At 50.9% G+C, this 22500-nt stretch overlaps 1 protein-coding gene across 5 annotated transcripts; it reads right to left on the reverse strand.

Annotated features, from left to right (window-relative positions):
- Positions 1-514: 514 nt before the first annotated feature.
- Positions 515-17826, reverse strand: SLC25A37 (solute carrier family 25 member 37). 5 transcript variants are annotated; one of them, XR_011722932.1, is made up of 5 exons: positions 17230-17826; positions 8942-9170; positions 6732-6788; positions 3147-3776; positions 515-595 (listed from the first exon to the last, which is right to left on the reverse strand). XR_011722932.1 is itself a non-coding variant. In XM_071728962.1 (4 exons), the coding sequence occupies exons 1-4, from the start codon at positions 17437-17439 to the stop codon at positions 3256-3258; spliced, it is 1017 nt and encodes a 338-aa protein (XP_071585063.1). In that variant the 5' UTR covers positions 17440-17826; the 3' UTR covers positions 615-3255. The 5 variants fall into 5 exon arrangements, 4 of the variants coding, with proteins under 4 accessions (XP_071585063.1, XP_071585065.1, XP_071585064.1 ...); XM_071728962.1 differs by lacking the exon at positions 515-595 and having other exon boundaries at positions 615-3776; XM_071728964.1 differs by lacking the exons at positions 515-595; positions 17230-17826 and adding an exon at positions 14970-15739 and having other exon boundaries at positions 615-3776.
- Between the last annotated feature and the right edge of the window lie 4674 nt (positions 17827-22500).

Raw genomic sequence — 22500 nt, forward strand, 5'->3', positions numbered from 1 at the left:
AAAATTAAAAAAAATTAAAAAAAATTAAAAAAATTAAAAAAATTAAAAAAATTAAAAAAATTAAAAAAAATTTAAAAAAATTAAAAAAAATTAAAAAAAATTAAAAAAATTAAAAAAATTAAAAAAATTAAAAAAATTAAAAAAATTTTAAAAATTTAAAAAAATTTAAAAAAATAAAAAAAATTAAAAAAAAATTAAAAAAAAATTAAAAAAATTAAAAAAAATTAAAAAAAAATTTAAAAAAAATTAAAAAAAAAGTTGGAAAAATCCCAGATCCTCCTGACAATGCTGAAAAATTTGGAAATAATAATTTGGACTCCCAAACCCCCCCCCACCAAGCAGGCAGCAAATATTATCAAAACCTCAGCAAACAAACCCAGGACCCACTGACTTTTTTTTTTTTTTTCCCAAAATTGGGGAAAAAAATTCCAAATTTGGGGGCTTGGCTTTGCTCTCCAGCAGCTCCTAGAGGAGTGGAAGCCCAGGACACCCATCTCAGCTCCAAGAGGATTTTTGCTTGTCCCAAGCAACACTAGAAGGCACCAGAGATCCAACCTGGGTGCCCAGCAAAAGAAAAAAAACCACAAGCATGAACCTAAAAAGAGGAAAAAAAATTAATTAAAAATATTTTATTTTCTTTTGAGCTCCAGTAATACAACTGTAGCAGCATTTGACAAAGTCCTGCACTGTTAAATATACATTTTGAGGAAACACATTCAATTCCAAGGCAGAAAAAAAACCCCAAAAAAAAGACAATAATAATAATTAGGAACTGCAGATAAAGTTCCTCATCCTCTCCCTTAAATAATCTGTGCGTTTCTTGCAGACAAAGCAGCAGGACACATTTCACATACCAGGTGAAAAAAAAAAAAAAATCAAACTCAAGCAAAATATTCCAATGCAAACCTGGGAGAGCTGGGGAGGAGCAAGGGCTGGGGGTGGAGGGGCTTTCAGCTTTTCTAATTTTTATTTATTTTATTTTATTTTTTTTTTTTTCAACGAAATGAGAAATCTCACAGCAATTATTGAACTCCCCAGCTGAAAAATGGGAATTCTGGCTTTATGGATAAACCCCTAAAGAGCTGTAGGAACACACAAATGTTCCTCACCCCCTCTCAGCTCGAGGCTCCCAAGAAAACCTGGTTGATAATTGTGCTCAAAACTCACAATAAACTCATTTTTCTGTGGGTTTTTTTTGTTTTTTTTTTTTTTTTTAAAAGAGGATGCAACCTCCAAAACCACAACCACCCAGCCAGGGGCTCCATCCCTGGGATGTATCCATCCTGTCCCAGCTATTCCCAGGTTATTCCAAGTGGGAGATGAAACTCTCCCAGCACAACCAAGGGCAAGAAATATGAAATCCAAGTGTCCAGGGGATGGCACAGTGGGAAATGTCTCCCAGATGTGGCTCCTGGCACCTCCAGCCACCCTGGAACTCATCACCTTCCACCCCATCCTCCAAGCTCCCCTCTATTCAGTGGAAAGTGACCCCAAATTTTTCATCTCCCTTTCCCATGCCCACCCCCCAGGGGATATTTTTGGGGCAGTTCTGGTTCCTCTCCAATTTCCAAAGAGAAAATTCCACCCAAGGCTCCCAGCCCTCCAATTCCATGGGCAGGGAGAGCCCAGGGCTCCCTCCAGCTGCAGACCAAGGGCCTCCAGCTTCCCAGTTTTTTAATTTTTTTCCCCCCACTTTAAGGCACAGGGTGCATGGGACACCTTGATCCACTCAGTTAAGGTGACAAAAAGGCAGCAAGAAGCTCAAGGCACACGGCAGCACCTCCCTGAGAGGTGCCTTTGGGATTTCCCTTTCTCCCCCCCCCAAAAAAAAAAAAAAAAAATTAAAAATTGAGCTCTGCTTAGTGTCATCTTCCACAAGGCACCTGGGACACCTCCAGGGACATCTGCCAAGCCCAAAGCTGCCCTGCTCTGGGAAGTCACCACCTCCAAGTGCCACCAAACTGAGCTGGCAGCATCCCCAGGAGCTGCCCCAGCAGTGGGAGATGCTCAAGGCATCACCTGGAGGAAAAGCTCCAAGGAGGCTGGAGATGCCCTCCTGAGCATCCTTTAATTTCCAGCAAAAGATCCAAGCCCCTAAAACCCCCTCTTTAGCTGCTGATCACCCAAGTACCTGGCTGAAAGGGTTTTGGGGTGGGAGGTGGCTTTGGGTCTGCAGTTTTCCAAGGTTTTCACTGCCTGGATGCAAGCCTTGGGATCATTGCAGGCAAAGTGTAAACAAGCTCCAGGTCCTGACCCCCCCAAATTCCAGCCCTGCAGCCATCCAGATGGGCACAGTCACCCCTGGAAGCAGGATCAGAGCCTCAAGGAATGAGAAGCATCAATAAATTAAGGGAGGATGAAGGCTGGAGAGCTATCACACACCATAAAAAAAAAAAAAAAAAATGTACCTTTAAAAAAAGTCTTTGAAAAAAAAAAAAAAACAACAAACCCAACTATTCTTTAAAATCTGTGGTTTTTTTTTTTAAAGAGTCTCCTTGTTAAAAAACAACAAAAAAAGGGAATTTATCATTTCCCCACCAAGTGCCCAGGTATTTCAGGGTGGCCCTGTCCTTGGTGTCCCCATTCCTTGTCCCCCACCCCAGCAAATCTCAAAGGGCTACACCAAGTACCTGGACATCCCCCCAAGAATCCAGGCCATTGGTTGGGGGCTAAATGCTTCTAATTCAAACCAATCTGACTATAAAAATAAATGTTTTTTGGTCTTCCTTACACAGGACAGAAGAATTTAGTCCTTTTTAAACAGCTCGGTAGGTATCTGTAATGGTCTTTTAAAACCAACCCAAATGCCTACATAGAAAAATAAAGGATAAACATTATCCATCTATTTTATATTTATATAAAAAGGATCTTCTGGGGCTGGGTAGTTGCCTCTTTGCTGTAAAAAGAAAACAAACCAGCCTAGGTTGTCTAAACCTAAGCCTTTTGGGAAGGAGTAAACCACAACTTCAAACCTCTTCAGCCAAAAAATAGCAGTTATCATTTCACTTCTCCAAAATAAAGTTATTAAATATATAGATATATATATTATTCTAAGTCTTTATAAACTATGAATTTGTTTCAACAAGGAGGAGGAACAAGGTGACTGAGCATCACCTGAACCCCTCCATCCCCCAGCAGGACGTCACCTGGAAGTCACCTGGGGCTGCTCCTTCTTGGAGAACCAGAGCTGGCACGTGGATAGGGGTAAAAGGGGGACACACAGTGGCTCGTGGAGACCCTCCCCTTAAGGGGACTTCAGAGAGATGTCCTTTTTTCCAGCTTGTGCTTGGTGAGGAAGTACTTGAAGAACTCATACACCGACCAGGCGATGGCTGTCGAAGGCATCTGGTAAATGACCCGTGCCTGCACCCCACGGAAATACCCCCGGACCCCCCCCAGCTGATAGACAGTCCTGAAAGCATTCACCATGCCCGAGAGATGGCCACTGATGTTGAGAGAACTCAAGGCCATGTTCTCCTGGGTGTTGAGCAAAGTTTTGCAGACATCCAAGGGGGTGGTGGCGGCGGCGGCCACGGCTCCGGCCACGGCTCCGGAGAGGACGTGGGAACGGGGGTTGTATTCCCTCTGGGGGTTGATGTGCTCCTGCAGGAACTCGTAGGTGATGAAGTGGATGGCCTGGAAGGGGATGTTCATGGTGAGCTGGGTGGTGTAGCTCCGGTAGAAGGCACCAAACCCCTCTGTCCTCTGCACCGTCCTGATGCACGCCAGGACCGACTTGTGTGGGGAGTTGAACATCTGCATCCTCTGCTTCACCACTGGGGGATGGTGGGCCAGGCAGCAGAGAGACAGGGAGACAATTTGTTAGCTAAGGAAGAGGCTTCTGGGGCATCAAAACACCCAGGTGAAACCCTGCTCCAACCCCCAACCATCCAGACCCAACCCGAGTCCTACGACCTAAACCAGGTCCTGCTTCTGCTCAGGTTTGCACCAAAAAAGTTGCCCGTGTCCTCTGCTTCCCCCCAAAAACTCAACAGCACAAGAGAGGGAAGCAGGGCAGAGCTCAGCCCTGGCTGAAGAGCTCCCCATGTGCTCTCATCTCCTCAAGGTTCATTAAGGAACTTTTAATTCCAGTTAGAAAGGCATCAAGAGAGATCAAGACCCTTGCTGGGTAGAAACACTGCTCTATCAGGACAGAAAGGTCACTGAGTATTCCCTGTTGTATGGAAACACTGATTTCCCAGGGCAGAAAGGTCACTAAAGATCCTCCCACTGGTTACTGGCACTGGGACTCAAGCCCTGCAATGGAGCAGCTTCCACTGACTTAAGCAAAAGGCCAATTAATTTAATTCATTTCATCAGGAGATGATTAAAAGGGTTTGAAACACTAGAAACACTTTTTATTTGCCTCTCCAGAAAAAAAAAAAAAAACCAACCAAACAACCCTGACTTTGGGCCAAGCCAGACATTAACACCAGGGAGCTTCACTCTTCATTTGAGCTGCACTTGACTATGAAGCTTTGTTGGGTTTTTTGTTGGGTTTTTTTGGTTTTTTTTTTGATGCCAGACTCACCCTACCCAAGAAGCCTCTGCAAGAGCTGCTGTGCTTGTCTCACACCACACCTGAGTAATGTTTGGTTTGGGTAGCCCAAAGGTCCAGAGAAACCACAACCACTTCAATCAAGATGCACCAGGAGAGCAGGAAGAACATGATGGCAGGAAAAGTCACCCCAGCTCTCCCAGGGAGTCACAGCACTCCAGGCAGAGGCTGGGCAAGCAAGGGAAAAGAGAATTTATCCCTTAAGCCCTTGTCTGAGTGCATTAAAGCTGAGAAAAAAGGGTTGAAAGGTGATGAGCAGGGTGCAGCTGAACTTCAGCTGGGTTCATCCCCCTGGGAGTCACAATGCTCCAGGCAAGTGGGAGGAAGGCAAGCAAGAAAACACAGAATTTATCCCTAAAGCCCTGTCTGGGTGCATTGAAGCTGAACAAAAAGGGTTGAAAGGTGCTGAGCAGGGTGCTGAAGGAACCTTCAGCTGGGTTCATCCCCCAGAAAGTCACAATGCTCCAGGCAGATGATGTGCAAGCCCTTGGCAAGCAAGGGAAAAGAGAATTTATCCCTAAAGCCCTGTCTGGGTGCATTAAAGCTGAGCAGAAAGGGTTGAAAGGTGCTGAGGATGGTGCAGCATTTACCTTCAGCTGGGTTCATCCCTCAAGGAGTCACAATGCTCCAGGCAGATGGGAGGAAGGCAAGTAAGGGAAAAGAGAATTTATCCCTAAAGCCCTGTCTGGGTGCATTGAAGCTGAACAAAAAGGGTTGAAAGGTGCTGAGCAAGGTGCTGAAGGAACCTTCAGGTGGGTTCATCCCCCAGGGAGTCACAATGCTCCAGGCAGATGCTGTGCAAGCCCTTGGCAAGCAAGGGAAAAGAGAATTTATCCCTAAAGCCCTGTCTGGGTGCATTAAAGCTGAGAAAAAAGGGTTGAAAGGTGCTGAGCAGGATGCTGAAGGAACCTTCAGGTGGGTTCATCCCCCAGGGAGTCACAATGCTCCAGGCAAGTGGGAGGAAGGCAAGCAAGGGAAAAGAGAATTTATCCCTAAAGCCCTGTCTGGGTGCATTAAAGCTGAGCAGAAAGGGTTGAAAGGTGCTGAGCAGGGTGCTGAAGGAACCTTCAGCTGGGTTCATCCCCAGGGAGTCACAATACTCCAGACAGATGATGTGCAAGCCCTTGGCAAGTAAGGGAAAAGAGAATTTGTCCCTTAAAGCCCTGTCTGGGTGCATTAAAACTGAGCAGAAAGGGTTAAAGGTGCTGAGCAGGATGCTGAAGGAACCTTCAGCTGGGTTCATCCCCCAAAGAGTCACAATGCTCCAGGTAGATGGGAGAGAAGGCAAGCAAGAAAACACAGAATTTATCCCTAAAGCCCTGTCTGGGTGCATTAAAGCTGAGCAAAAAGGGTTGAAAAGTGCTGAGGAGGGTGCAGCATTTACCTTCAGCTGGGTTCATCCCTCAAGGAGTCACAATGCTCCAGGCAGATGGGAGGAAGGCAAGTAAGGGAAAAGAGAATTTATCCCTAAAGCCCTGTCTGGGTGCATTGAAGCTGAACAAAAAGGGTTGGAAGGTGCTGAGCAGGGTGCTGAAGGAACCTTCAGCTGGGTTCATCCCCCAGAAAGTCCCAATGCTCCAGGCAGATGCTGTGCAAGCCCTTGGCAAGCAAGGGAAAAGAGAATTTATCCCTAAAGCCCTGTCTGGGTGCATTAAAGCTGAGCAAAAAGGGTTGAAAGGTGCTGAGCAGGGTGCTGAAGGAACCTTCAGGTAGGTTCATCCCCCAGGGAGTCACAATACTCCAGGCAGATGCTGTGCAAGCCCTTGGCAAGTAAGGGAAAAGAGAATTTGTCCCTTAAAGCCCTGTCTGGGTGCATTAAAGCTGAGAAAAAAGGGTTGAAAGGTGATGAGCAGGGTGCAGCTGAAGGAACCTTCAGCTGGGTTCATCCCCCAAAGAGTCACAATGCTCCAGGTAGATGGGAGAGAAGGCAAGCAAGAAAACACAGAATTTATCCCTAAAGCCCTGTCTGGGTGCATTAAAGCTGAGCAAAAAGGGTTGAAAGGTGCTGAGAAGATGCAGGGTGCAGCTGAACTTCAGCTGGGTTCATCCCCCAGGGAGTCACAACACTCCAGGCAGATGGGAGGAAGGCAAGCAAGGGAAAACACAGAATTTATCCCTTAAAGCTCTGGGTGCATTAAAGCTGAGCAGAAAGGGTTAAAGGTGCAGAATTTACCTTCAGCTGGGTTCATCACAGCATCGTGCAGCAGCGTGGCCACGCTCCCAGCTATACCTGCAAGAGACAAAAACATCCTTTAAAGGAAAAAATAAATAAATCAGGAGGGGTTCTGCTCAGGCACTGAGGCAGCCAAGGGTGCTGCAGGCACCCAGCACCCACCCAGGGAGCCCAGCACCAGGGTTCATCCCCAGTGGAGGCAAAAATTCAGCCTTGAGAGACACCAGGATGGGCTGCACAGGACCCCAACCCTTTGCTAGTCCCTACATCACCTTCCAAGGTTCTGTCCACACAGACCCCTCTGGTTTCCCTCTCCAAGCTCCAGAACCAGCTCAGTGCATCCCAAGGAACCATCCCTTTAGTCAGGTTGGAAAGACTCATTCCCTTTGCTAGTCCCTACATCACCTTCCAAGGTTCTGTCCACACAGACCCCTCTGGTTTCCCTCTCCAAGCTCCAGAGCATCCCAAGGAACCATTTCCATCCCTTTAGTCAGGTTGGAAAAAGACTCATTGCACAAATCCTGCAAGCTGCCAGCCCCTTTGCTGCCCTTGGCTCTAGGATGGGCCACACCTTCCCCTTTGATGTAGGTTGCCATCCCCAATTCTCTCTTGCCCAAATGACTTTGGGTCAGCTCTCATTAAGGCAGGGCCTCAGTTTCCCACCCCAAACCTGTAGCTACTTGAAAAAGGCACAGGCAGGAAGCACATTCCTGGCAAAAAAGCAGCAAGGCAGAAAGGTATTAAACACCCTTAGCTGCTCTCACATCACGGCCAGGACCAGGCAGAAGTGTTTTCTGCACAAACCCTCTCCTAAAAGCCCTCAGGCAGAGGGTTCATCTCACAGAGGGACTGCTGGACCCCACAAAAATATTCCCAAAATCATTTTCTCAGAGTGTAGGAGCAGCCAGAGGATGCAGGGGGCACTTTCCCCGTGCTGAAGCTCCAAGGGAGATACGTGGAACAAGCTGCACTCCAAACCTCAGGAGGTTTAGGTGATGCCTTCAAGAAAAAAGCCAGAAAGAGCCCAGGCCTGCAGCTCAATCCCTGGATTGATCCCTTGTGCTGGAATTATTGCAGGTTGCTGAGCAGCTCAGAAACAGAAATCAGAGCCAGGCTTTGGAGGGAAGATGCCAGCAGAGGAAGCCACCAGCCCAGCTTCTCTGGAAAAAGAGCCCCACCAAGTGGCAGAGATGTCAGAGGATGGGGACAGCATGAAACCCCCCAGGAAAGGGGCACCTTGACCTCCCCCCCTGCTTCTCCAGCTCTCCCCGAGCAGCCTGAGGTCTGTGACCCAGTTTTTGCATCCCAGTTTTTGCATCCCCTGTTTCCAAGGGCAGGGTGAGTGCAGATCTGCCAGGAGCAGGGGACACTGAAGGATGGCAGAGAGCAAGGGACAGGCTGGGGGGTTTTGTGTGTAGAAAACCCAAAGAAAAAACCAACAAAAAAAACCCAAAAAAACCACCCCCCCAAAAAAAAAAAAAAAAACCCACACAAAAAAAAACCCGGACCCCCCCAAACCTCCCCCCCCCCAGAACCCCCCCCCCCCAAACCCCCCCCCAAAAAAAAAACCCAACAACAACAAAAACCCAACAACAACAAAAACCCAACAACAACAAAAACCCAACAACAACAAAAACCCAACAACAACAAAAACCCAACAACAACAAAAACCCAACAACAACAAAAAAAAAAACCCAACAAAAAAAAAAAACCCAACAAAAAAAAAAACCCAACAAAAAAAAAACCCAACAAAAAAAAAAACCCAACAAAAAAAAAAACCCAACAAAAAAAAAAACCCAACAAAAAAAAAACCCAACAAAAAAAAAACCCAACAAAAAAAACCCAACAAAAAAAACCCAACAAAAAAAACCCAACAAAAAAAACCCAACAAAAAAAACCCAACAAAAAAAACCCAACAAAAAAAAAACCCAACAAAAAAAACCCAACAAAAAAAACCCAACAAAAAAAAACCCAACAAAAAAAAAACCCAACAAAAAAAAAAACCCAACAAAAAAAAAAACCCAACAAAAAAAAAAACCAACAAAAAAAAAACCAACAAAAAAACCCACAAAAAACGTCTCCTCCCCCCAAAAAAGCAAACAAGCAAACAAACAAACAAAAAACCCAAACAATAAAAAAAAAAACCAAAAAACCAAACAAACAAAAAAACCCACAAAAAAACCCCAACCCAAACCCCACCCCACAAATACCATTGGCCAAGTGGCTGTTTCCTCCCTGCTGCAGGGTCTCGCTTAGGGACTTTTTCATTTGTTCATAGCAGGCAAAGTACATGGCATGGGCAGGGCCGGCCCCCAGCATGGTGACGTTAATACCCCGTAAGGGCCTCCAGAACCCCTCTGTCAGGACAATCTTCTTCAGGGCTTCGTACACACTCCTGTACTGGGCTTTGGGGTCTGGCTGCAAACTCTGCATCCTGGTCTGCAACAAAGCACACGAAGGGAGAGGCCTCGTTACTCCTCCTGGAATGCAACAAGCACCAAAAAAAAAAAAAAAAACAACCCAAAAGAGCTCTGAGGTGAGGAGAAGGCTCAATAATTGAGGATCATAGAATCATAGGATCACAGAATGGGTTGGGTTGGAAGGGACCTCAGAGCTCATCAAGTCCAACCCTTGATCCACTCCCCCCGTGGTTCCCAGCCCATGGCACTGAGTGCCACATCCAGGCTCTTTGGAAATATCTCCAGGGATGGAGAATCCACCCCTTCCCTGGGCAGCCCATTCCAATGGCTGAGCACCCTCTCCAGAAAGAAATTCTTTCTCATGTCCAACCTAAACCTCCCCTGGCACAACTTGAGACCTCTTGTGCCCTCTTGTCTTGCTGAGAGTTGCCTGGGAAAAGAGCCCAACCCCCCCCTGGCTCCAACCTCCTTTCAGGGAGTTGGAGAGAGTGATGAGGTCTCCCCTGAGCCTCCTCTTCTCCAGCCTCAACACCCCCAGCTCCCTCAGCCCTTCCTCACAGGAATTCTGCTGGATCCCTTCCCAGCCTCCTTGCTCTTCTCTGGACCTGCTCCAGCACCTCAAGCTCCTTCCTGAGCTGAGGGGCCCAGAACTGGACACAGGACTCAAGCTGTGGCCTCCCCAGGGCTGAGCACAGGGGCAGAATCCCTTCCCTGGACCTGCTGGCCACGCTGTTCCTGAGCCAGCCCAGGATGCCATTGGCCTTCTTGGCCACCTGGGCACACTGCTGCCTCCTCTTCAGCTTCCTGGCAATCCAGACTCCCAGCTCCCTTTCTGCCCCTCTGTGCCCAGCCTGGAGCTCCCCATGGGCTTCTTGTGTTGAACCTCATCCCCTTGGGATCAGCCCAACTCTCCAGTCTCTCCAGGTCCCTCTGCAGAGCCCTCCTGCCTTCCAGCTGATCCACACTCCCCCCAGCTCGGTGTCCTCTGCAAATTTGCTGCTGATGGACTCAATCCCCTCACCTAAATCCTCACTAAAGATATTAAACAGCACTGGGCCCAACGCTGATCCCTGGGGGACACCACGGCCGCCATTTTGAGGCAGCCCCGTTCAGCTCCACTCTCTGGGCCCGTTCCAGCCAGTTCCTAACCCAGCACAGAGTGCTCCTGCCTGATCCATGGCCTGACAGCTTTTCCAGGAGAATCCTGTGGGAGACGGTGTCAAAGGCCTTGCCTTTTCTGCTGGGCAGTTTTTGGGGTTGTTGTGGCCAAAGTGCAGGAGACCCAGCACTTGGAATGTTGAACCTCATCCCGTTGGGATCAGCCCAACTCTCCAGTCTCTCCAGGTCCCTCTGCAGAGCCCTCCTGCCTTCCAGCTGATCCACACTCCCCCCATCTTAGTGTCACCTGCAAGTTTGCTGATGATGGACTCAACCCCCTCATCATTGATTATTGCACCCAAGCCAGGGCCACCAGCACCCTCCATCAGGAGCAGGGGGATGAACACCAAGCTCCTCTTGCACCCCCAAAAAAACCCAAAAAAAAACCCTTCCAAGAGCTCAGGCAAAGGAAGGGCAACCTCTGCTCTTGTTTAGGGAAAAGTCCCCAGGAATGAAGCTGGTGGAGGTGGTCAGAAGAAACCCAGTGAGGGCTTTAATTGCCTCTTGCTCACAACCCTCCTGAGATGCTGCCCCAGCTTGTTCCTCCTGCAGCTGCTCCTGGGCCTGGGTGTGCAGGTTTAAGTCACCCCATTAGGCAACTGCTTTCCTAGAAGGGCAAGCTGAAAAAAAAAAAAAACCAACAAAAAAACCAGGATAACCCCCTCAGGAGGAGGGGGACAAGGAAAAAAAACCACCCCCCTTTTCCTGCACAGCCACCCAAGGAAGAGCCAGGAGGTGACCGCATCCCCCCAACACCTTGGGGAGCACCAAACCCTGGGGTTCTGCAGCCCAAACCAGGCTGGGTTTGGGTCCCACAGACCTTTTGCACCTTCCAGCAGGACTGGGGCAGCTCAGAACACCCCAAGCCAGCAAGCCCAGAGCTGAAAACAGGTTCTGCTCCAGGCAGGATAAGTTTATCATGGTGTGAACCAGGACGATTTGCTATGAGCCATCCAAGTCCTTCCTCCCTTCCCCCCCCCCCACTGGGTTCTGCTGCAATATCTGAAGCCAGCAACCTCCCCAGGAGCCTCACCCCTCTCTTAAAGCAGCCAAGAAATACTTCTCCACCTACTTAGATTAATCCTCATTGCATAAGGCAAGAGTGCACAGAGAACCACAAGCATCCCAGGTTTCAGGCCGGGCAGCAAAGCAGCAACAGCAAAAAGTCAGAGCTTGAGGTTCCTCAGCTTTTGTGGGTGCTGTTTAAAGGGAAGCACCCAACCTGCCTCCTGCCCAGCAATCTTCCAGGGTCCTTTGCTACCTAGAATTGGGTAATTACAAAGAGGCAGGTCTGGAGTTTGGGATATTTTCTCACCAAGGGTCACTGAGTTGGCATCTCCCTGGAAAAAACAAGCTGGGAGCAAATTGGCCTTGGGTTTTGTTTTTCTTTTCCTTTCTTTTTTTTTTTTTTTTTTTTCTTTTTTTTTTCTTTTTCTCTCTCCTCCTTCCTCTGCCCACAGATGCCTCTCCCTTGCTCCATGTGCTCAGCTTGCACCTTGCTGTGACAGCCCCCCAGCCTGCACCTCACAAAACTCACACTTCAAATGCTTTGACCAAGAGAAAAATCAGGATTTCTGCAGCAAGGAAAAGACCTCCCTACAGCATGACCCCTGTTCAAACCCCAAAAACTCCCACTTTTTTTTTTTTTTTTTTTGTTCTCAGCCAGAGCATGCAACCCAGTGGTGGTACCCACGGGAGGGGGACAGTGGGACATTTTAGCTGTGGGATTTTCCACCCCATCAGCTGAAAGAAGAGGAACTGCTCCTCCTGGAGCCACAGGATGGGTGGATGCAGGACCTCCCACTGCCAAACCCAAGGCAAGCATCCCTAACCCCAAAACCTAGATAAAAAACAGGCAAACAAGCTCAGAGCAGCTTTGCCACCCTCACACTCATGTGCTTCCAAGACCTGAGAAGCTCCAAAACCTGTTTGCATCAGCCAGGTCACCCAGAGTTGATTGTCCTAGCAAGAAACCAAGAAAACATTCACTCCATCCCTGCCAAAAAGCCTCATTCCTGTCCACCCCAGGGCAGCTGGAGCCTGGATCTTTCTCCTCCCCATCACCCCAAGGGTTCCCACTGGACTTTTTGTACCCATTAGGAACCAGGCAGAGCCAGGGGGAGAAAAAAGCACCTGGGAGACCTCAGGTTTCACCATCTAGGTTCTGATGGACCTGATGCTACACCCCCCGGGTTCTGATGGACCTGATGTTTTACCCCCCCAGGTTCTGATGGACCTGATGTTCCACCATCCAGATCCTGATGGACCCCCAGGTTCTGATGGACCTGATATTACACCCCCAGGTTCTGATGGACCTGATGTTTTACCCCCTCAGGTTCTGATGGGCCTGATGTTTCACCCCCCAGGTTCTGATGGACCTGATGTTTTACCCCCTCAGGTTCTGATGGACCTGATGTTTCACCCCCCAGGTTCTGATGGACCCCCAGGTTCTGATGGACCTGATGTTTCACTCCCTAGGTTCTGATGGACCTGATGTTACACCCCCCATGTTCTGATAGACCCCCAGGTTCTGATGGACCTGATATTACACCCACAAGGTTCTGATGGACCTGATGCTTCACTCCCTAGGTTCTGATGGACCTGATGTTCTGCCATCCAGGTTCTGATGGACCCCCAGGTTCTAATGGACCTGATATTACACCCACCAGGTTCTGATGGACCTGATGTTTCACTCCCAAGGTTCTGATGGACCTGATGTTTCACCATCTAGGTTCTGATGGACCTGATGATTCACTCCCTAGGTTCTGATGTTACACCCACCAGGTTCTGCTGGACCCCCAGGTTCTGATGGACCTGATATTACACCCACAAGGTTCTGATGGACCCCCAGGTTCTGATGGACCTGATGCTTCACCATCTAGGTTCTGATGGACCTGATGTTCTACCATCCAGGTTCTGATGGACCCCCAGGTTCTAACGGACCTGATATTACACCCACCAGGTTCTGATGGACCTGATGTTTCACTCGCAAGGTTCTGATGGACCTGATGTTCTACCATCCAGGTTCTGATAGACCCCCAGGTTCTGATGGACCTGATATTACACCCACAAGGTTCTGATGGACCCCCAGGTTCTGATGGACCTGATGCTTCACCATCTAGGTTCTGATGGACCTGATGTTCTACCATCCAGGTTCTGATGGACCCCCAGGTTCTAATGGACCTGATATTACACCCACCAGTTTCTGATGGACCTGATGCTTCACTCCCTAGGTTCTGATGGACCTAATGTTCTACCATCCAGGTTCTGATGGACCCCCAGGTTCTGATGGACCTGATGTTTCACTCCCAAGGTTCTGATGGACCTGATGTTTCACCATCTAGGTTCTGATGGACCTGATGATTCACTCCCTAGGTTCTGATGTTACACCCACCAGGTTCTGCTGGACCCCCAGGTTCTGCTGGACCCCCAGGTTCTGCTGGACCCCCAGGTTCTGCTGGAGGGCTGCAATGTCCCTAGTGCTGGAGGAAGGACTCGATGTCACTGCTGTGGGAAGGGAGGATCAAGCCTGGCACCTCTCCAGCTCCTCACCCAGCAGGAATCAGTCCCCAGGTGACAAGAAGTGTTCCTCAGGTCCTCAAGGCAGCTCCTTCCCCTCCAGAAACTCCCTCCTGCTCTCCTTGCCATGCTGATCCCTGGAATTCCTGTGCAGGTAGGAGCAGGCTTCCAGCTAAAAACCCACAGCCAAGGTCTTGGGACAACCCCAGGAGAAGTGGGGGAAGAAAAACCCAACACTGACATTTAAGGCTGAAGCTCCAAGAGGGTTTTTCCCATCAAAAGACACCAAGCAGGGATCACTAAACCCCCAAAAAGCCTCCAGCTGGCAGCTCCAGTTGGTTAAATCCAACCTGGGACACACCTTGCTCCTGGAGAACAGGGATGGAACCAGCAGGAAGAGCTCCAGAAGGGACCTCCCAGGCAGGTAGGTGCTGGGGGAGCTGCTCATTCCCACACGGATCATGGATTTACCTCCTTTAAATCGTGGTGAATCATGGATTTACCCCCTTTTCCATCACCCTGGGGGTGTTCTCTGCTGGCACAGAGGGTCCAGCTTTGCCCTGGACCCCCCCCCAGCCCAGCTCCTCCTCAGCTCAGGGATTGTGCAAGTGGCTGGAGCAAAGGATTCCCCAAATTCCAACGTTTTCACTTTCTCTTTTAGAGGACATGACTTGGCTTCAACCCCAAAACAACTCCTCTACAGCTTGACCAGCTGCCCAAAATGCCTCTTTCTGCAGCATCATCTCCAACCCCCTCACCCTCCTCTCACAACCCATCCCAGAAATGATTATCCAGAGAGGAAGGAGCTTTCCTGCAGGGAGAGAGCAGCACATTTCCCAGGCTAAGCTGCCACACAGCTTCACTCCAAAGAGAAAAAAAAAACCCTTTTGGGCTCAACTCTCACTTCTCCCCAGCCAGAACACCCACCCAGCACCCTGCAGCTGAGGATTTCTCTGCCCCCAAACACATGGGCTGACCCTGGCTGGGCTCCCTGAGACTTTTGCCCCCCAGCCAGAGTATTTTTATCTGCTCCCAAGCCCTTCCAGGCACTTTGCTGAGCAGGATTATTACAGCATTCCCCCCCCAGCCCTCTCCCAGCCCAAGCTGGGAATTCACTGCCCGGTGAGATCAGCATTTTTACCTTCACACAAAGCACCTCCAGCTCCAGGAAACTGGGCACCACTTTCTTTTCCTCCCTCTCTCTTTTGTTTCGGTTTTGTTTTCTTTTTTTTTTTTTTTTCTCTCCTCCATTTCCCCCTCAGAGGAAAAACCCCTCTTAAAATAACACTGTCAGGTCCCAAGTGACGACGCTCCAGCCGTGACTTGGCAGAAAAATCCCAGGGCTGGTTGGGAAAAGGAGCTGGGGAAGGATGGGCACAGACCCTGGAGTGCCCAAACCGGGTCCAGCAGGCACAGACCCAGTGGAAAAAAAAAAAAAAAATAAAGCCAAGAATATTTCCTTTAAGGGTTTCTGGCAGGCAGCTCACTGGGGAGACCTCATGTTCCTCAAAGCAGAGGCATTTCCTCTCCTTACTCTTCCAAGGATTGGGAAGAGGAGGAATTAAAAAGGAGGAATTAAAGCATCTGCTTGGCACCACTGGACCACGGAGGAGCTGGCAGCCCCAGCAATATTCCTAGAATCCTCAAAGCTGGAAGGGACCCATCAGGATCCTCAAGTCCAACTCCTATCCCTGTGTAGGGCACCCCAAGTGCCTGAAAGCATCATCCAAACACTTCTTGAACTCGGGCAGGCTTGGTCTTCAGGGCTTTTCCTAACCTTATTTTCTCCTTTTGAAGCTGCCAGAGCAGTGTGCTGGCAGGGCAGAGGGAGGAAACCCCTTTCAACCCCTTTCCTGATGCTTCCCACCCCATCCTGAAGCTCTGAATCCTTCCCTGGGGTGCACCCAGCAACCCCCAGAGCTCTTTGGCCCCCAGCTGCCCATCTGCACCCAACCCAAGCAGCACCTCTGCCCCTTAGCACCCCACATTCACCCCCCACCCCTCTTGCAGGCAGATGGAGAGAACATCCCCATCCCACCAGTTTTTCCCTCCTGGGCTAGGATTCCATGTCTAGGAGAGGGGGGGAAAAAAAACCACCCAAGGCAAAAAAAAAACCCCCAAGGGAGGTGTTCCTGCTCCATGAGGACTTTGCTTGCTGCAGCCCAGCCCGGGGCACACCTTTGCACCAAGGGTTGGGCAGAGCTGCCAGGGCAGCACCCCAGGAGCTGCAAGGATGGGTCCAGGGTGGGTGCAGAGCTCCCACGGGAGACCTCGGTGACCTGCAGCACCCCAGCAGCCCACCCTGCTGCCCCCCACCCCTGGGCACCCCAACACCGACAGCCTCAGACTCTATTTGCACCCCAAGACCTTTTGCAGGCTCCCCCCTCCTCCACCTCACACCCACTGCACACCCCAGCACCACACCAGTGCTCTCCCAGTTGCACCAGTACAAACCCCAGCACCCTGTGCACACCCCACACCCCCCCCGGGCAACCCCCCCTATGCACCCCCAGCCCTCCAGGCATGAACTCCCTGTGCACCCCAATACCGTGCCCCCCCCCCCCATTCCACAGACTCCCTATGCACCCCAGTATGCACCCCCTATGTGGGCACCCCATGCACCCCAACACCAGTGCACCCCCCATCCCACAGACCCCCCCATGCACCCCCCCTTGCACTGACTCCCTATACACCCCAATAGGCACCCATATGCAGACCCCCCATTCACCCCAACACCCTTGGACCCCCCCCATCCCACAGACTCCCCATGCACCCCAACACCATGCACCCCAACACCCCTGCACCCCCCCAGACTCCCCATACACCCCAACACCATGCACCCCCCATCCCAGACTCCCCATGCACCCCAACACCCCTGCACCCCCCTATCCTACAGACTCCCCATAAACCCCAACACGCTGCACCCCCCCATCCCACAGACCCCCCATGCACCCCAACACCCCTGCACCCCCCCATCCTACAGACTCCCCATGCACCCCAACACCGTGCACCCCCCCATCCCCCAGACTCCCCATACACCCCAACACCCCTGCACCCCCCCAGACTCCCCATACACCCCAACACCACGCACCCCCCATCCCACTGACCCCCCATACACCCCAACAAGCACCCTACGCGGATCCCCACGCACCCCAACACCGTGCACCCCCCCATTCCCCCCCTACCCCCCACTTTCCCCACGCACCCCCCACCCCCTCCCGCGCACCCCTGCGCTGCCCTTTCCGCCCTCCCCACGCCCCTCACCTCCTTCACACCTCTCCCCCCCCCCCCCAAGCCCCGGAGCTATGGGTGGGGGATGCCCCCGACCCCCCCACGACCCCCCACGACCCCACACCCCACTTTTTTTTTTTTTTTTTTTTTTTTTTTTTTTCCCCCCCCACCTTGACCGAGTCCACAGGGTACATGACGCTGTGCTCCATGATGCCCGCCACCGCCCCGGCCATCATGTGTGTGCCGAGGGAGGCTCCGCTGGGCAGGCTCTCGTACTCCTCGCCCTCCGGTGGCGGGGGGGGGTTGGCTGCGGTGGGGTGCGGGGGCCCGGGCCCCGGGGGTGCGGCAGCGCTGCCCCCCACTCCGCAGCTCAGCTCCATCCCAGGATCCCAGGGAAAGGTTTGGGATGGGGATGGTTTGGGGAGGGGGGGGGTGGGGGGGACCACACGGGACTGGCGCGCTGCCCCGGCCCCCCCCGCCCCTTTAAAGCCGCGCCCCGCTCCTGGCCACGCCCCTCCGCGCCGCAGCCAATCAGAGGGCGGCGTCGAGGAGGGTGGGTGGGGCTTGAGGTGTGACGGCGGGAGGGGAGGCGGAGGGGAGGGATTGGCAGGGAAAGCGGCGAATGGGAAGCGGGAACGGGGAGGGGAGAGCGGGGTGGAGGGCGATGATTGGCTGCTGTGGGAAAGGGGGCGGGACGGCTGGGGAGCGGGCAGCCCGGGGCCCGTCACCGGTTCCCGCGTGTCACCGAATCCACGCGTGTCACCGCATCCCCCCATCCCATCCCCGCATCCCCCCATCCCATCCCCGCATCCCCCATCCCCGCATCCCCCCATCCCCGCATCCGCCACATCCCCAAATCCCCCCCATCACCGCATCCCCCCATCACCGAATCCACGCGTGTCACCGCATCCCCCCATCCCATCCCCGCATCCCCCCCATCACCTCATCCCCCCCTCACCGCATTCCCCGTGTCACTGTGTGTCCCCCATCCCCGCATCCCCCCCATCACCGCATCCGCCACATCCCCAAATCCCCCCCATCACCGCACCCACGCGTGTCACCGCATCCCCTCCATCCCGTCACTGCATCCCCCCCCATCCCCGCACCCCCCCTCAACGCATCCCCCCATCACCTCATCCACGCGTGTCACCGCATCCCCCCGTCCCTGCATCCCCTCCATCCCCGCATCCCCCCATCCCCGCATCCCCCATCCCTGCATCCCCCCATCCCCGCATCCCCCCATCACCGCATCCCCCATCCCCGCATCCCCCCATCACCGAATCCACGCGTGTCACCGCATCCCCCCATCACCTCACCCCCCCCTCACCGCATCCCCCGTGTCACTGTGTGTCCCGCATCCCCCCCATCCCCGCATCCCCCCATCACCGCATCCACCACATCCCCAAATCCCCCCCACCACCGCACCCACGCGTGTCACCGCATCCCCTCCATCCCATCCCCGCATCCCCCCATCCCATCCCCGCATCCCCCATCCCCGCATCCCCCCCATCCCCGCATCCCCCGTGTCACTGTGTCCCCCGTCCCTGCATCCCCCCATTCCTGCATCCACGCGTCACTGCATCCCCCCCATCCCCGCATCCCCCCCATCACCCCATCCCCCTTCACCGCATCCCCCCCATCACCCCATCCCCCTTCACCGCATCCCCCCTAGCACCGCATCCCTCATCCCCGCATCCCCCCCAACCCCCCACCCCCGCACCCCCGATCAGGGGGCAGAGGCGGGTGTGCCCGTGCCCGGAGCCCTTTCCCGGCACTCTCAGGCCTCGCACTCGCATCGATCCCTCTGGAAAACCGGAGCCCCAGGGCTGAGTTGAACCCTGAGGAGCAGCAGGAATCCTCCCTGCTTTGTGTCCTGGGACACCTCGGGCAGCACGAATCCTTTTTCCTCTGTACCCTGGGAGTCCTTTTTTCCCCATTCTCTGGGACACCTCTGACAGGAGAAATCCTTTTTAATCCAAGCCCTGGGACACCTCTGGCAGAAGGAATCCTTTTTTCCCACATCCTGGGATACCTCTGGCAGGAGGAATCCTTTTTCCCCATATCCTGGGATACCTCTGTCAAGAGGAATCCTTTTTCCTCTGTACCCTGGGCCACCTCTGGCAGGAGAAATCCTTTTCCCCACATCCTGGGACACCTCTGGCAGGAGGAATCCTTTTTCCCCATATCCTGGGTCACCTCTGGAAGGAGAAATCCTTTTCCCCATATCCTGGGTCACCTCTGGCAGGAGGAATCCTTTTTCCCCATATCCTGGGACACCTCTGGAAGGAGAAATCCTTTTCCCCACATCCTGGGTCACCTCTGGAAGGAGAAATCCTTTTCCCCATATCCTGGGTCACCTCTGGAAGGAGAAATCCTTTTCCCCATATCCTGGGACACCTCTGGAAGGAGAAATCCTTTTCCCCACATCCTGGGTCACCTCTGGAAGGAGAAATCCTTTTCCCCATATCCTGGGTCACCTCTGGAAGGAGAAATCCTTTTCCCCATATCCTGGGACACCTCTGGAAGGAGAAATCCTTTTCCCCACATCCTGGGTCACCTCTGGAAGGAGAAATCCTTTTCCCCACATCCTGGGTCACCTCTGGAAGGAGAAATCCTTTTCCCCATATCCTGGGACACCTCTGGAAGGAGAAATCCTTTTTCCCTATACCCTGAGTCACCTCTGGAAGGAGAAATCCTTTTTAATCCAAGCCCTGGGCCACCTCTGGCAGGAGGAATCCTTTTTTTTCTGTACCTTGGGAATCCTTTTCCCCCATATCCTGGGATACCTCTGGCAGGAGGAATCCTTTTTCCCCATATCCTGGGATACCTCTGTCAAGAGGAATCCTTTTTCCTCTGTACCCTGGGCCACCTCTGGAAGGAGGAATCCTTTTTTTTCTGTACCTTGGGAATCCTTTTTCCCATATCCTGGGACACCTCTGGAAGGAGAAATCCTTTTTCCCCATATCCTGGGATACCTCTGGCAGGAGGAATCCTTTTCCCCCATAACCTGGGTCACCTCTGGAAGGAGAAATCCTTTTTTCTCTGTACCCTGGGAATCCTTTTCCCCCATATCCTGGGACACCTCTGGCAAGAGGAATCCTTTTTCCTCTGTCCCCTGGGAATCCTTTTTTCCCTATACCTGGGGCCACCTCTGCGTGCAGGGATCTGGGGAGTGGAGACCCCACAGCAGGGATGGGGATTTTCCCAGTGTTCCTGAAGGAAAAAATGAAAATTCACCACCAATTTCTGGAGGGCAGAGGAGGGGGGAGTCTTGTCCGGGCTGGATTTTTATCCCATCACACATCCCACAGGCAGGAAAAGGAGCAGCCCATATTTTTGGGACATTTTTTCATAGCTTGGTCCCAAAAAAAACCCTTTTTTATTTTTTTTTTACAACCCTTTCCTTGGAACTGAGCAACCATCCCCTTGTTCCCCTAAAGGCCCTTCCTGCTTTAGGGGATCCTTTAGGAGCTCTCCAAGCCCCAAACTCCATGAGGGAAAAAGAAAAAAACCCCCAAAAAAACCCCAAAAACCCCGAGCTGACAAATCCCACAAAATTCCTGGCTCACGGAATGATGAGGGTTGGAAAGAGAAAAAAAGAAAAAAAAAGGAAAAAAAAAAGGAAAAAAAAGAAAAGGAAAAAAAGGGGAAAAAAAGAAAAAGGGGGAAAAAGGGGGGAAAAAAGAAAAAGGGGGGAAAAAGGGAAAAAGGGGGGAAAAAGAAAAAAAGGGGGAAAAAAGGGGAAAAAGGAAAAAAGAGAAAAAAAGGGAGAAAAAGGGAAAAAAAGGGGGAAAAAAGGAAAAAGGGGGGAAAAGGGAAAAAAAAGGGAAAACAAATCCCACAAAATTCCTGGCTCACGGAATGATGAGGGTTGGAAAGAGAAAAAAAAATAAAAGGAAAAAAAAAGGAAAAAAAAAAAGGAAAGAGAAAAAAAAATAAAAGGAAAAAAAAAGGAAAAAAAAAAAGGAAAAAAAGGGGAAAAAAAGGAAAAGGGGGAAAAAGGGGGGAAAAAAGAAAAAGGGGGAAAAAAGGGAAAAAAAGGGGGAAAAAAGGAAAAAAAAAAGGGGGGAAAAAAGGGGAAAAAGGGGGGAAAAGGGAAAAAAAGGGAAAACAAATCCCACAAAATTCCTGGCTCACGGAATGATGAATCAGACCCCAAAATCTGAGCCCTCCCTTGATCCCAAAACTCCTCCTTTGGGGTCTCTGCCCTCCGGGATGGTTTTTCCCCAGAAAAGTTGCCAGAAAGGGCTGGAAAAATGAGGGAAAAAGCTGCAAAATGGGGAAAAAGGTTCCTCCCTGCCCAGGGGACCCCAGGGCCAGGTGCTGCCACCCCACAGCTGATTAGGGGGACCCCACAGCTCCTTATCTCGTCCCCAGGGGGGGCAGGAGGGGCAGGACACCCCGATAAGGCAGGAGGGGCCCGTCTGGAGCTGCCACCTTTGGGGAGCCCCTCAGCTTGGGGCTTATCTCCCAGCTCCAGGAATACAGAGATATTTCTTTCTTTATTTATTTATTTCCCTTTTTTTCCCCCATTTTTTCTTTTATTTATTCCCTTTTTTTCCATTTTCCCCCCTTTTCCCCCTTTTTTTCCCCTTTCCCCCCCTTTTTTTTTCCTTTTTCCCCCTTTTTTTCTTTTATTTATTCCCTTTTTTCCCCCTTTCCCCCCCTTTTTTTTTCCTTTTTCCCCCTTTTTTTCTTTTATTTATTCCCTTTTTTCCCCTTTTTTCCCCTTTTTTTCCTTTTTTCCCTTTTTTTCCCCTTTTTTCCCCCTTTTCCCCTTTTTTTTTCCCCTTTCCCCCCCTTTTTTTTTCCTTTTTCCCCCTTTTTTTCTTTTATTTATTCCCTTTTTTTCCCTTTTTTCCCCTTTTTCCCCTTTTTCCCCTTTTTTCCCCTTTTTCCCCCTTTTTTCCCCTTTTTCCCCCTTTTTTTTTCCTTTTCCCCCCTTTTTTTCCTTTTTTATTTCCTTTTTATCCTTATTTTCCCCCTTTTTTTCCTTTTCCCCCTTTTTTTTATTTCCTTTTTTCCTTATTTTTCCTTTTTTTCCCCTTTTTTCCTTTTTTTCATCTTTTTTCCCTTTTTTCCCTTCTCCCCCTTTTTCCTCCTTTTTCCTCTTTTTTCCCTTTTTTCCCTTTTTCCCCCTTTTTCCTCTTTTTTCCCTTTTTTCCCTTTTACCCCCTTTTTCCTTTTCTTCCCTTTTTTCCTTTTTTCCCCTTTTTTTCCTTTTTCCCCCTTTTTTTTCCTTTTTTCCCCTTGTTTTTCCTCTTTTTCTTTTTTTCCCCTTTTTTCCTTTTTTTCCTTATTTTTCCTTTTTCCGCCCTTTTTTTTCCTTTTTCCGCCCTTTTTTCTTTTATTCCCTTTTTTCCCTTCCCCCCCTTTTTTTCCTTTTTCCCCTTTTTTCCTTTTTTCCCTTTTTTTTCCCTTTTCCCCCCTTTTTCCTTTTT

This window comes from Heliangelus exortis, chromosome 30, assembly GCF_036169615.1.
Source record: "Heliangelus exortis chromosome 30, bHelExo1.hap1, whole genome shotgun sequence".
In the NCBI taxonomy this organism is placed as follows: domain Eukaryota; kingdom Metazoa; phylum Chordata; class Aves; order Apodiformes; family Trochilidae; genus Heliangelus; species Heliangelus exortis.

Bases quoted from the DNA above. Each gene is read 5' to 3' on its own strand.
- SLC25A37 (XM_071728962.1), bottom strand. From the start codon at position 17,439: ATGGAGCTGAGCTGCGGAGTGGGGGGCAGCGCTGCCGCACCCCCGGGG. The intron at 9,171-17,229 runs GTGGGGGGGGAA...GCTTTGTTGCAG, and splicing joins ACCCTGTGGACTCGGTCAAG to ACCAGGATGCAGAGTTTGCA. The intron at 3,777-6,731 runs GTAAATTCTGCA...ACCATCCCCCAG, and splicing joins TGTGATGAACCCAGCTGAAG to TGGTGAAGCAGAGGATGCAG.